This window comes from Grammomys surdaster, unplaced genomic scaffold, assembly GCF_004785775.1.
Source record: "Grammomys surdaster isolate TR1022 unplaced genomic scaffold, NIH_TR_1.0 126035, whole genome shotgun sequence".
Lineage (NCBI taxonomy): Eukaryota > Metazoa > Chordata > Mammalia > Rodentia > Muridae > Grammomys > Grammomys surdaster.
Genome location: NW_021620848.1, coordinates 3,650,885 through 3,665,229, shown reverse-complemented (window position 1 = coordinate 3,665,229; position 14,345 = coordinate 3,650,885). Strand labels below are relative to the sequence as shown.

The 14,345-nt window shown below is 47.0% G+C and overlaps 1 protein-coding gene across 1 annotated transcript in view; it reads left to right on the top strand.

The window, feature by feature from the left end:
• Positions 1 to 12,610, top strand: part of Lhx2 (LIM homeobox 2) — an 18,621-nt gene extending 6,011 nt beyond the window's left edge. Inside the window, exons 4-5 of the mRNA XM_028754727.1 lie at positions 2,859 to 3,064; positions 11,698 to 12,610. Of these exons, the coding sequence (XP_028610560.1) occupies positions 2,859 to 3,064; positions 11,698 to 11,985 (494 nt within the window). The 3' untranslated portion in view covers positions 11,986 to 12,610. The remainder of the gene's footprint in view (positions 1 to 2,858; positions 3,065 to 11,697) is intronic.
• Positions 12,611 to 14,345: the final 1,735 nt, after the last annotated feature.

Below are 14,345 nucleotides of genomic sequence, written 5' to 3'. Positions count from 1 at the left end.
TGTGTGTGTGTGTGTGTGTGTGTGTGTGTGTGTGTGTGTGTGTGTGTTGTGTATGTGCGTGCGTGTGTGTGTGTGTGTGTGCGCCTGGCGGCGTAATTACTGATTTGATTCCAATCCATTATTTAGACAATTGAACCTACAGTCTCGTCTTTAGTAAAATGAGGCGAAGTCAGATTTGATTACAGGTTCAGTCCCTGCGACAAGAGCTCGAAACCCGATGGGTTAATAACAGATCACGAGTAAATTATTCATGATTTTACGAGCTCTTTAGCTCCATTGAATCGGCCTAATTGAGAGGAAAAAAGAGGTGGGGGGGAGAAAGCCCTGGTCCTCCCCCCTTCTCTCAGCCCCTCGCTCCTCCCCAGAACTGATCTTGGGGAATCCCCACATGGCCCCAGGCTTTAGGGGCCCCGGGCTTTAGGGGCGCAAATGAGGGGGGTCTGGGTATCCGCGCCTCTTCAACCGTCCTGGCTCCTCCAGGTCCAGCTCCAGCTCCAGCTACAACTCCCGCCTTCACGGCGGTGGAGCCTTGGCCCGGCCACCTAAGGCTCCCAGGCTCTTCCCTCCTGGCTCGACTTCCTAGCCAATAGCCGTTTGAAAAAGTCTTCTCCATAAGGTCCTTGTGTCTTCTTGAGCCCCCAGGTTAGTTCTGTCACGAGGACTCCCCACCACATAGTCCCCTTATTTCCGAAGACACTCCATTCAGCTCTCTTTCTTCCCTCCCTCCCCACCCCCCCCCCCCCGCCCATGCCACTACCCCCACCCCGCTTTCCCGGTCTCCTGGTTGCCACAGCTTCTAGTTCCCTACTCCTTTCCCTTGGTTCTGTCCATTTTCCCCCTTCCATCCCCTAGCTTTCTACCTCGGTTGTCTCTTCCACCCCCCTCCTCCTCTGTACCACCTTCCCCCATAGTAGGCCGCTCTCAGGGCACCTCCCTTGGGCCTACAGGGCGCCAGGGTCCCCACGGAGCTCATTAACAGCAGTGAGGCCCAGGTGGGGGCTGGGCAGAGGGATGAGCCCAGAGATTCCCCCTGGGGGAGGCCTGCCCCAACCCGACAGAACTGGGGGCTGGGAGAAAGAGGAGGGTCCATTCCCTGTGCGGTTTAGTGCTGCTGGCTAGCAAGAGTCATATTCTGATCCCCTTTTAAATTCTTCACGCTGGATGTTCTGGATGGGAAACGCTGGTTGAAGGAGGGGGTATCTGGATGCTTTGGTACACGTGGATACAAACCCTGATATAAGGTCGTTCCTGATTTACAACTTAGGCTTTGAAGTAAGATCCATCGAGGCAGTGGCATTTGGATAAAGGGAAGGGGGTTCCCTAGAGAGGGCTTTCTAAGTAGTGTTGTCTGGATAGCCACTTAGTTCTGAATTTGGGGCAAAATTTTAGAAGTATTCTAAGCAGCATATAAATCTTAGATAGAATTTTAGTTTCCTTTGGGTCCATGCAATCTTTGAGACATATGATGGTTGACAGTTAAAAAATTATCTGTTGTTTATCAGAAATTCATTCAAATCTAACTGAGTACTGTTTACATTTATTTGCTTATTTTGGCACCCCTATTCTAGGCAGGGACTGTGTTGAAAGATACCTTTCCAGTTCTGTAAAGATGGGGTGACTTGGGATGAAGTGAGGGCTTACTGCATGTCCTCATCAGCCAAGCAGTTATTGACACCCAAAGTTTCTAACCCCTTCCCAACCAAGAATCCTCCACAGACCCTAGTAAAACCCCTTGGGATGGTGATAGGCTCCCTAAAAGAGTCAGGCTTTCTGGGGGGGGGGGGCAGTGCAGCAGGAAAAGGGAGGGGGCTCTAGTGTTGTTGACTCAGGGCTCAGCCTTTATCAGTGTGTGAGAATGGCTTCCTCTCCTTGGCCTTGGTTTCTTCGCCTCTAAAATGGGAACCATAGTGGTGGGACAGAGACACATAAGTCAGAGCCTAAGGTGGGCATCTAAGATAAGTTGCCATCTTCCTCTAACTTCTTTCCCTCCCAGTCTATCTACTGCTGTCTCCCAAGGATGGATACACTTCTTATAGCCTCCTTGAACTCTATTTGCTTCTTCTGCAAACCTGGGAAGCAGCTCGCAGGACAGTGCCAAAGACAAAACTACAAAATGCAATTCCCAGCTGGGGGCCCTGGAGCCCACTGGGTCCTTCGGGGAAGGAGTGTTGATGAAAGTTGAAGGAAATCGAGGCTGTCAATCAGTAACTTCTGGGTGCTAGTTCCATTCACTGCTAAGGGGAGATGGAGGCCGCAGAGTTTTCTTTGGCTAGTAACTTGGGGAACAAAAGAGTGCAGGACCAGGGATGGCAGGCCCACACCGCTGTCTGAGCCTGGCTTCCTGCCTTTCCTTTGTGTCTCAACATCTGTAAAAAGAGTTGCTTGCAAGAGCAGCTGTGTGCTTGCAAAGAAAGTCTTTTAGGGGCTGGCAAGCTAGTTCACTGGGTCAAGGGACTTGCTGCCAAGTTTGCAGGCCTGAGTTCAATCCCCAGAACCCCTTTCCTCACCCACACACACAAAATAAATACACGGAAAAGAGTAATGAGAAAGCTTTTTAGTGCAGCCTCTGGAATCCAAAACGTCTCCGATGCTGCTCTTCAGATTATTCTTGGGACATGATGGCTTCTGGGTGTTTCGTTTTGTTTGTCCAAGGTTGAATCCACTATTTCCTAGGCAGGTCCCGTTTTTAGTGAGCTTCATTTTCTGTATATCTAAAATGGGGATATTATTCCCATTTCAGCATTGTGCGTGCACACAACCGGGTTCTCGGACTAGATGTGTTTGTCAGTGGGCGGTGTGGACTTGGCGACCAGGCAGAGTCAGGAAATTCACCTGCTGCTTCTGCGTCCCTTTCCCAGCGCTGAGCTGTAATGAGAACGATGCGGAACACCTGGATCGTGACCAGCCCTACCCCAGCAGCCAAAAGACAAAGCGCATGCGCACCTCCTTCAAGCACCACCAGCTTCGGACAATGAAGTCTTACTTTGCCATTAACCACAATCCCGATGCCAAGGACTTGAAGCAGCTCGCGCAAAAGACCGGCCTCACCAAGAGAGTCCTCCAGGTCAGCTGGGCCAGGGTGGGGGCATCTGCAGCTGCCAAGGCCTGAGGCAGAATCTCACCCGGACCAGGACTTCTGGAAGAACCTTCTGCCTGTCTGCCCTTGCCTTCTTTTTTTCCCTTTGTAGTTTGTCTTTGAATGTCAGCCTTTTTGCCTGCCATCACATATTCCCAGTTTTTATGCTCATTTTTTCTCTTTGTGTGGTCCTCTGTCTCCATATTTGACTTTTTTCCCTCCTGGTGGTAAACCATTCTTAGTTACCATCTATGGCTTAAATGACTTCCAATGTGCTCATGTTTTAAGAGGCTCAAGTATTTCAGATAAATCCAGAGCCCTCCTGCTTTGTCCCCACTTAAGGGACTTTTTAGTGCTTTAAGTTGTTCCTCTCTGTTCGTTTGCCCCCAGATCATTCTTCCTTGTCTTGGATTTTCTCCTGGCAACTCTACTTATTTCCTGGGTTGTTGTTTGTTCGTTCGTTCATTGTTTGTTTTATGTTGTCTGCCAAAAAGAGTTTATAGGAAACAAGGATTAGAGAGGTGTGGTGTGCTAGACAGGATCGGGAACTTTCATGGGATTTCCACGTCCCCAAAGATGTTGAAAACTCTAGTCTGGGGCCCAAACTTGTGGCACCAAGTTGGGACAACAAATTTCAAACTTTCTGCTTTTCTGATACCCATTCATAGCGCTAGACAAACTTCTTGTGCCTCCTCTGCTCCAGTCTACAATATGTGAAATGTACCAAGAATCACTCGGCTTGCCACTGATGGGAGGTGCTACCGAGGTGACATAGGTGACAACTGAATTACCTGATGCTTTATGCTGGGTGGATGCTGGTTAAAAAAATAACATTAAGTTAGTTTGTTATGTGGTTAACTGGGATGAACAGTCCTGGTTGTTAGACCTCAGTTTCCCCATCAGACAAGGCAGAACCTCCCCACCTCCAAAAGAAGTTTAGCCAAAACTCAAAAAAAAAAAAAGAAAAAGAAAAAGAAAAGGAAAAAGAAAATATGAGACACTATGCAACCTGACTTGTGTCACAGCGAGGACAGGTCCTGGATATTGAAAGCTGAGTGAGTGACAAATCAGAAGAGTTGCACAGCCTCTCTTAAGAAAGTTTCAGTGACTGTTAGAAAGCAGAACAAAACTTGCTGGGGTGTCGGTGGTGGCAGGCTGTGACTGACTTTGGTGAGAGCAAGAATGCAGACCTCAGAGATCTACAGATCATGATGGAGCCAACCAGTGGGCACCTGGGAAGTCTCTGGGCATCCCTTCAGCCACTGATGATGTATCAAGGGAGGTAAGGGAGGTCCAATGGCATGCTGCTGTGCCTCTCTGAGTCAGCCCCTCACTGTTTGGTCTGTGCTATGTAGCTTTTGGTTCTTCTGGCCTGGACTCTGGGGGGCGCATTGCTGTGGTCAGTGTTCAAGTTATTCTGGTCAGGTCTTGCAGACTTTTCATTTCTTGAAGCTAGGTCCCCACCATCCTTGGAGACCTCCTGCTAATCACCCCCCACCTCAGAGCTCTCCCCTTTAGTTTGGGAGAATAGCCTAGACTGAGGACTTAATACTTTTCTCTAGTTAGTAGCTTCACTCTCTTTCTAGATGCCTTGTAGAATGCTGGGAAGTGGGGGAGATCTGGAGTTCAGATAAACCTGGGCTCACAAATGTCCCTGTGGTTTATTTCACCCACTGTGTGTCTTGGACAAATCAGTTACCTTCTCTGAGCTATAGCTTTCTCATTCGTAAAAAGGTCACCAGTTAGGGCACATCTCTCTCCCAGCTGTCGAGGTTAAACTCACAGTTCAGTCTTAACAGTCATGATACAGTAGAGTCTGACCCTGCTTCTTTGGAGGCAGGAGGTAGGGTTCCCTAGTTTAGAAACATGTGGGATTTCCAGCTTAGCTCTCTCTTGTTCTTTTATCTGCTTATCTCTTAGAACCAGGTGCTAGGACACTTAGACAGATGAATTGGTCCTGGCCTGGAAGAAACTCATCTGTTGATTAGAGACAACTACATAGCAATCCGTTTCTCCTTGGGGTAATTAGTTTGGGATGGTGGTGGAATGGACTAGGCACTCCGTGTCAAGGATTAGGACTCCTCTCCCCACAATGCAGATGACCACATGAAAGCCCCAATGATTCCCACCTGCCTAAAGCCACACTTTGCTGGCAACTGTCCAGCCGATGGACAGAATACCCTCTCCTCTGAGCCAACCCAGGCTGGAGTTCTCAAGAGTATGAGCATCACTTGGGGCCTGTAGCTTGGGGTAGAGTCTCTCTCCTTCCACACCTCTCTCTATGTCCTACACAAGTCATTTTTCTTTTCTAAGAGCCTCACTTGTCATGACTGCAAAGCATCTTTTTAGCCATGCAGCTACCTTACCTTAATCTTTTCCTGCCTGTTTTACAGTTGAGAAGATTTAGATTTGTTTTTGTTTTTTAAGACAGGGTTCCTCTGGGTAGTCCTGATTGTCCTGGAATTTCCTATGTAGACCAGGCTGGTCTTGCACTCTCAGAGATCCACCTGCCTCTGCCTCCCAGGCACTACGACCAAAGGTGTGCACCAGCTGGCAGCTGAGAAGATCTTTAAGACTTGCCAAGATGAGATGATTTCCTGGGTTACAGAATCAGGCATGGTCAGAGTGGGACTTGCTCCTCATTGCCCCGGCTGTCAGTGAGACATCTTGGGGACCTAGGCTGTGAGTGATTTGGGCTGAGATAACTGTTGATGTGGCTTTGGAAGGTGATGGACTGGCTGCCTGCCCTGAGGTTTGGTGCTCCTCTCTGACCCTGATAAATTTGACCTGTGAAATTTGAAGGAGACGCATTTATACATATGGGGGAAAGCTGCCACCTCCTATGCCTGCTTGCACACAATAGGTACCTATTAAGTAGTTTCTCAAAGGGGCAGGCTACCCTATGCCTGTAATCCCAGCAGTTGGGAAGCTGAGGCAGGAAGATCTCAAGTTTAAGGCCAGACTAGGTAGGACGCATAGTAAGAACCTGGTCTAGGGGAGTACCTTAGTGCTTAATTAGCATATACACAGCCCTGGGTAGATCACCAGCACCACAAAACAAACAAAACTATGTTTCAAAATAGAATTAGATAAAGTGATTCCAGAATCAGTTCACCAGCTTAGTGGTACTAGATTCTTTCTGTTCCCTAATGCTTTCCCCCCCATGGTCATGGTTTGCCTCAACCCTTCAGAAGGTTTGCAGGACAAAGGGGATTGTAATTGAGTTGTGTTCCCAGAGGTGGGCATTGCATGATGTGTATGAGGGAGAATGGTGGTCCTCTGCTGTATTTCGCATATACAGTGTGAGCCCCATCAACATCGTAGGCCAGGGTTAACGGCATCCATGTTGGAATCTGGAGGCCATTGTGATGTGATCCTAGACCATGTGTATTACTCTAGTATTCAGTAGATAGAGACAGGAGGATCGATTCAAGTGAGTTCAAAACCAGCCTCAACTATGTGAGCCCCTGTCTCAAAAAACAGTAATTACAATAGTGATAACACTAGCACTTACCTTACTGGATTTTGCAAGGAGAAAATGAAATGACGTGATTGGCTCCCTGCACGTATGTTAATGTCACATATCATTGTGTCTTTTGTAGGGATTTAAACGTTTTTAGTTTTTTCCCCCCTTATTTTATAGTTGGGGAAACAGGTTCAGTGAGCTTTGGTTTACAGTTAGTGATGAAGCTAGGAGTTAAGCCCAGACTGGTCTTGAGTCGAGGGATCTCTCAAGAGGCACAGGATTGGGACTTAGACCCAGCTGCAGAATGCAGAAGACAGACCAGGAGGGTTTCAGGAATACATAGTAAAGCTTTCATCACATCAAAAATTCCATTTGTCACCACCAGCACATGGCAGCCACAACACTCATGGTCCAGTGTTGGGGAAGGTGACCAGGAGGAGTCACAGTGGCTTCCTCGACAGAGGTTTGTTATGACATGCCTTGCCAGTATGTGTGGACTTTCTAGCCACTTCCATGCCTCTTGTTCTTGGAGGATTTGCAGCTGCCCTGGGCTTCCTGAGGGGTGGTCAACTGACTGATCCTGGGTAGGTGAAGTCTATGTAGGGATTCCTGGTGTGACTTTAAAAGAACATTTGAAGTGTCAATGGCTCAAAAAGATTTCCTCCATCACTAGTTAGTTGTTAGCCCAGGAGAGAATTCAGAGGGGTGCAGTAAGAACATGCAACAGGGATCTGAGCTGGTGCAGCAGGCAGTAGTGAAGACTTCCCTGAAGGGCAGGTGAATGACTTCATCTCCCTGAGTCTCTGGTTCCCACTTACAAGATGGTCATTGTCTTGCCTGGCTTTAGACAACTTCAGGCCAGACGTAAATACACTGGGAGGGAGTTTCACAGATGATGAGCCTTGAATCTTTTGTTTCATTTCTTATGGTCATGGGGATCCAAGCCAGGACCTTGCACGTGCTAAGGTGCTGTTCCACTAAGCTGTGCAGGAGAGGGACCATCAGCCCAGAGAGGTGGAGAAACTTCCCAACATGCCACAGCAATTCAGCGACAGACCTGGGGTTGAAACTAGGTGTTTGAGTTCTAGTTAGTGCTCACTATTTTTAGTTCCTTGAGGAAACTTTTTAAAAAAGATTTATTTATTTTTACATGTATTTATTTTTACATTTACAGGCTACATGTTTTGCCTGCATGTATGTCTGTCTGTGTGAGGACACCAGAGCCTCTGAAACTGGAGGACTCAGTGTTCCTAATTGCTGACACATCTCTCCAAACTCTGAATAAACCTTTTTTTTTTAGATCACAAAATAATAGAACCATCATTCAGATCCATAAGACAAATAGGGAGAACTGTCACTGTGAAAACACAGGCCCAGTAATTCATAATTTTGAGGCTAAGTAGTCAGGGACAAGAAAGGGACTTAAAGGATCCACATGTCAGGTCTGTCTATCTCTGGCTCTGGTGCTAATATGCAGGCCTACCCCACAGGATTATTACAGGGACCATGAGCTAGCATGGACCAAATGCTTAGAGCTTTGCTGGGCCGGTGCCTGGCTTTAACTACAGAGTGACAACGACCACCGTTAATACCTTTTTCATGAATTGTAACACCAGAGGCTGTAATTGAGTTGTTGATATTTGTTTCTAAAGCAGGTTTTTGTTTTTGAGACATGAGGTAGTTCAGATTGACCTTGAGACATGATAGGTAGCCTGGGATGAACTTGAAGTTCTGATACTCCTTCCTCCATCTATATAGACATGACACCCCACTGGGTTCATGCTGTGCTGGGGCTCAAGCTTAGGATTTAGTACATGCTCATCAGGTACTCTATAGATTGAGCTAGATCCCCAGATTTTGGGGAGGAGGGTCCTTTCTCTTTCTATACCTCAGGCTGGCTTGGCACTCATTCTATCCCCCAGAATGGCCTCAAACTCAAGGCAATCCTCTTTTCTCGGCTTTCTGGATGCTAGAGGAGGCTGTAATTTTTCATCCTTTCTCTTTTTTGTTGCAAGACATTTTCCACCCAGGACTTGGTGGAGCTACTAGGTCATGCTTGCACAGCCTATCTGGTTGACACTGGACATAACCATTGATGTGCTAAGAAATGTCGCAGTCAGCATCTTTAGGTATGAGGGGTCACCTTTTAGATGGCTTCTTTAGTGTTCCTTGAGATTTGGTGGGGGTTCCAGTGGGACTCCTTCTGTCATCCAGGCTGGCCTCGAACTCATGATCTTGCCATTTCCTTGCTTTTGTCTTCTGAGTGCTGGGATTGCAGGCATGTGCCATCATGCCTGTCTCTCGCAGCCTTCTCAATGAAAGCAATCAAGGGAAAGAGGTTAGCCAGCCTAAAAAACAGCTCCTCAGTCTGTTGGAGCCTAGACAAGGGCCACACCATGATGGTGTATCTTCACTCTCCTGGGACTTCCAGGATCCATTCTATGCCAGGCTGAGGCACTGAATCTGCAAGGCCCGGTATTAGTTGTGTCCTGATGATTCTATATCTGAACTTGTCCTTGCTGTCGCAAAAGTATAACCCTGGATCTGTGCGTGTAGAGTGCAGCTTGAGGCAGCTCTCCAGCTCAGGCTCTGGCTTTAGGAGGATGGGTAGGTAGAGCAGATCATTTATATGCTACTCACAGCTGCCCTGGGATCCCAGCCCATGTGAACTCCAAGAAGCCACAGAGACTTGTGCTCCAGCCTTCTTTTTGAACAAGTAGGAAATAGGCTCAGAGGAAAGGGACTAGGCAAAGTTCTCTTGGCTGGTCAGTGGCAGAGGCAGACCTGGAAGACATGTCCGGTGCTCTTTCTACTGCCCAAGCTGCTTTGATCATTTGCTCATCCATTCATTAACCCGTTTACTTGCTGACCTACTCAGGGCCATATGGTAGGGAGAGCACGGGCATTTATATGGCAAACAGTTCTGCTTTCAATCAGCTTAACCTCTGTATGATCATGGGTATGTAACTTTTAAATCCATAAAATGGAGCTAATACTAGAAACCACGTGACTGGCTCTTCACAGGCGTTAACCAGGGATGGTACAGGGTGGCAAGGTACCTGACACAACACAAGTCACATGTTAGCATGTCACCATTTCTAGAGTGAGATCCCTAGCTGCAGCGTTATGCATATTACCAACATTTAATTTTTACCTTCTCTGTCATATCCCTAGGGTTGCACAGGATCCCTGCCCCCAATATTCTTTAGGGAGAGGACTTTTTGAAATGCTTATGATTTTGGTAAAGCCTCACATGGACGGACTACACCGAATAGCCAGGTTTAGAGTTGACTTGAGATTCCCACTGAGCAGACTCCTAGTGCTGGGATCCTGTAAAGCCGAGGAGAATTGCAGCTGTGAAGATGGTGTCATTGTTTACACATGAGCTGTTGGGGCAACGCCTGGGAAATAGCTAACAGGCGGCAGCTCAGGGCTTCCAGCCTTCCTAAGGTCCTGGGGCCCCTGAGGATGAACAGTGAACCCACCCCCAGCACCCAAAGGGCTCCTCCACTCCAACTCCCGCCCACATGCACTGGCCGGGACAGAGGCTGGGAAGCAGTAGGAAGGCTCTGGTGACCTTCATGAGACTGAGGAAGTCATGTCCTCCTCCTTAAGCCTGTCTCCACCATTCCCCAGCTACCCCCTAGGCCAGATGAACACAGTCTCCCACTGCAGACTCTAGAGCCAGCCGGGAAGGACCTGATTCTCTTAGATGGGCAGTGCTGACGGTGGTCTTTGAAGCTTCACCTCATCTGCTAGCCTGGCAAAGGACTGATAAGCTTCCTTTAGGCAGAGAGCTGGAGAAATGTGCTTTCTCCTTGAGGGGATCAGTGTTCTAGGGAGTGAGCTTTGTTCCCTACTTCACGGGGAACATCTCTTTACTTCCTGCCAGACTGAGCTGCTAATTGAGCCCAAATTGTGTCAGGACATCTGAAGGGGGGCTTGAGGCCACAGGCTTCTTGCAGCTGGGGTGGTCCTGAGGGGAGGGTGAAGTCAAGAGCTGGCCCATCCCACCCCTGCCAGAGACACTGGGAAGACAGGCAGATGTAGACACATCTGGAAATGCGAAGCTGGACAGCCTGGAGTCTTCAGAATCCCAAGGCACTTTATTTTATGGGGAAGCGTCTGGCCAGGGGCTGTCTCATGTAGAAGGAAGTGGAGGGGCCCTGTCTTTTGGACTTTTTTCCTTTGGGAAAAATAACTACCCAATCCCCAATAGTGCCCTGGATATCCTTTAGCACTGCACGGGCTCCTTCATACCACAAAATCTCTGCTGTGGAGAGAGCTTGGGGGGATGTGGGTTTCATGCACATCTTTATTGATATGATTGTGTGTGTGTGTGTGTGTGTGAGTGTGTGTGTGTGTGTAACTATAAGTGTGATGTATCTGTGCGTGTGTGTAGCTATGAGTGTAATGGGCCCCAGAAAAAGTGAAAGTAATCCTTTAGACTGTCAGTCTGTACTTCAGTACTTCTCCGGCTGAGAGCAGAAAGTAGGGTCCTGACCACTGCCTTCTTATTCGTAACTGATTTATTCATTCACATGTTCTTCATGACATTCTAGTATTTATGGACACCAACCATCAAACATTAAAAAGAAAGAAAAATTGTACTCATAAGTACTTGTGGGACGTACTGTCCACCCCAAGCTTTTAATTGTCTGTGCTCCAGATTTGTCTGGGTTTTGTTTTCAATGACAGATGTGACAAGAGCCACATATTTCAACAGTTTTAGTGGTTACATTGAAAAAAGCACAAGGAAACCAATAAAATGAATTTTAATATTTATCATTTAATCCAACACATCCAAAATATTTTTCTATGATCTCAGTCGTTAATATTTTCACTTTTCTTTCTGGCTTGCTAAATCTTCAAGTCTCTTCCATGCTGTCCTTTCTACATTGGTCACATTTGGCTAGTGGCATTTCAAGGTCTCAGTCTCAGTCCCATGGCAAGGAGCTCAGCACTGGAGTGTCCTGGCAGGAAAGTGACCCGGTCATAGCCACCAGAGAAAATAACATTTTATTATATCTTTGTAAAGAGAAAATGTGACATGGGCTTTCTAGACTTTCTGCTAGGCCAGGTTGAGCACCCATGAGCCGCAGATTTCCCCTGTTCCACCTTCCCATAACCAGTCCTCCCCTGTCGTTCCACACAGGTCTGGTTTCAGAATGCCCGGGCCAAATTCAGGCGCAACCTTTTACGGCAGGAAAACACGGGCGTTGACAAGACCTCGGATGCCACGCTGCAGACAGGGACGCCATCAGGGCCCGCCTCGGAGCTGTCCAACGCCTCGCTCAGCCCTTCCAGCACTCCTACAACCCTCACAGACTTGACTAGCCCCACCCTGCCGACTGTGACGTCAGTCTTAACTTCTGTGCCTGGCAACCTGGAGGGCCATGAGCCCCACAGCCCTTCACAAACGACTCTCACCAACCTTTTCTAATGACTCGCCACCCCCTTCTCCCCGAGCCCCCACGATTTCTTTAAAAAAGAAATTATCTTTAGTTGAATTCCAAGTGTATTTTAAAAATAGAGGTTTGAGCAACTAACTAACCACGTTTTAGGATCTCGCCTGGAAACAGAGGGAAAATAAAGAATTGTGCGTTGGGCTAACGCAGCGGTGTGTGCTGAGGAATTACTTGGGAGATATATCTGCAACACAACATTTGTGTCCCTGTACAGTTTTGTGGACTGAGCGAGGAAAACAACAAATAATTTAAGTTGGCTGAGAGCTTCCGTATTTTCAAAGACTGCCACGTGCCTTAGGAATACTGTTTTATCTTCATACTTTGGATGAATTGTTCGTTTTTTTTTTCCTCTCCCTCTTTTTCTCTCTGTATATTTATGACCAGAGCAAAATGTAAAAAAGGAAAAAACAACAAAAAAACAAAAACAAAAAAAGTTTGTTACTTTGAATAGTCCTAAAGAGAAAAAGGAAAAAATAAGGAAAAAAAAAATCAAATCCCCTCCAATGGTCGCTTTCTTGTTTTAGAATTTTAAGGTGGAAGTCTGTTCGGATATCAGAATTTGTAAAACCTAACCAGTAATAAAATCACTTATCGAAAAGACTTGTTGCTAGTACTATCTAGTGAATGAGGCTGAGTGTTTTCTGAAGCTCAGAGACCAATTCCAGGGTATTCACCTACCTACCAAATGTTCTTGGGGTCATTTCTGTGTCAGGGTTAGGGATGGTTGATGGCAATCCAAAGACATTCAGGTCTTACACTTAAAGAATTGACAGCAGAGAGGCAAGTGTGTGATATGCTGAAGTGTGTGTGTATGTGTATGTGTGTGTGTTAACTGCCTTTTGTTCATTCATTCATGCATGCATTTGTTCATTCTAGTGTGCATGTTTGATATGTGGAGGTCAGAGGCCCTCACACCCATCTCTTCTGCTCCTGGCAGGGCTGAGAATAAATACACTCTGTGCTGTGAGAGGCCTCTTCAAAATGTGCAGCTTTTCCCTGGAAGAAGTCTATGCTGTCATTCAAGAGCAACCTAAGACCCAGTTTTCTAATCTCTCTTTCTCTCTCACACACACACACACTCACACACACACACATTCTTTTGATGATGGTTCAGTGGTTAAAAGGACTTGCTGTTCTTGGAGAGGACCTGAGTTCAAATCCCAGCATCCACATCACACAGTTTACAAACACCTGTAACTCCAGTTCTGAGAAATCCAATGCTTCTGCCCTTCCTGGACACCTGCACTCATGTGAACATTTATACACACACACGCACACAGGCACATGTGCACATGTATATTTTAAAATCAGTGAAGGGAATTGAGAGATGGATCTCATGATTTGGAGTGCATGTTGCTCTTGCAGAGGACCTGGATTTGATTCCCAGCACCTACGTGGTGGATCACAGCCATCAGTAACTTCAGTTCCAGAGGATCTGATGCCCTCTTCTGACCTCGGACCAGCACCAGGCATGTACATGGTTCAGACACAGATGCACACAAAACTCAAACTAAATCTAATAAAGATAAAAAAAATAACATCTTTACAAAATTTCTTCAGGGGGAATATAACCAAGTGAGTTTAGTTTCTCTACTAAAAATCCAGAGACGAGGCACCCAAAAGGATGGAGCTTTGGAGCCAGATCAAGCAAACCTGAATATGGACCACTGAGCCACGTAAACCGAGGGAAGCTATTCTGCCTCTTTTCCGTCTTGGTTTCTTCTGCTGTTAGATACAGTTGTGACTCTCAGGTGGCAGTGGGGTGAGAACAAAGAAAGGATATTCAAGGTGAGTGTGTGTGGCTGAGGTGAATTCTCAGTGTATTTTATTGAATGAAGCTGACAGAAGAGGAGGAGGAGAGCGGGATGGTGCTGTGTATCCAGGCACCTGCCTGTGACTTCAGAATACCTGCAGGTGGGTCAGATGAGTGCTTCTAGGGCTCCTTCCTCTTGACTCTCTGGATGCCAGCAGTCACCCTGATGTACCCTCAGTAGCCCACAGATTGGAAGACCCAGAGGGACATTGTGGCTGGGGAAGACTGAGCAGGTCTGGCATTCTCTCTTTCCTCCTTCGGTCATCATAGGAAGGAGTGGAGGGAGGGGGCAACAAGGCAGGCCTGGGCTGAGTGCTAGAAGCCCCACCTGAAGTATTTGGACATACTTTTTAAAATCCAATTGCACACATGTCACCATCGTTACCATCATTTAAGATCCAACAAATAGGGACCTGATAAAGTTTGGGGAAGCTTCTAGAAATACAACATGTACATACCTGAACAAAAGAGGTGGATTAATGACTTCCATGTGAACACACCCATGATGCTGCCATCTAAGCC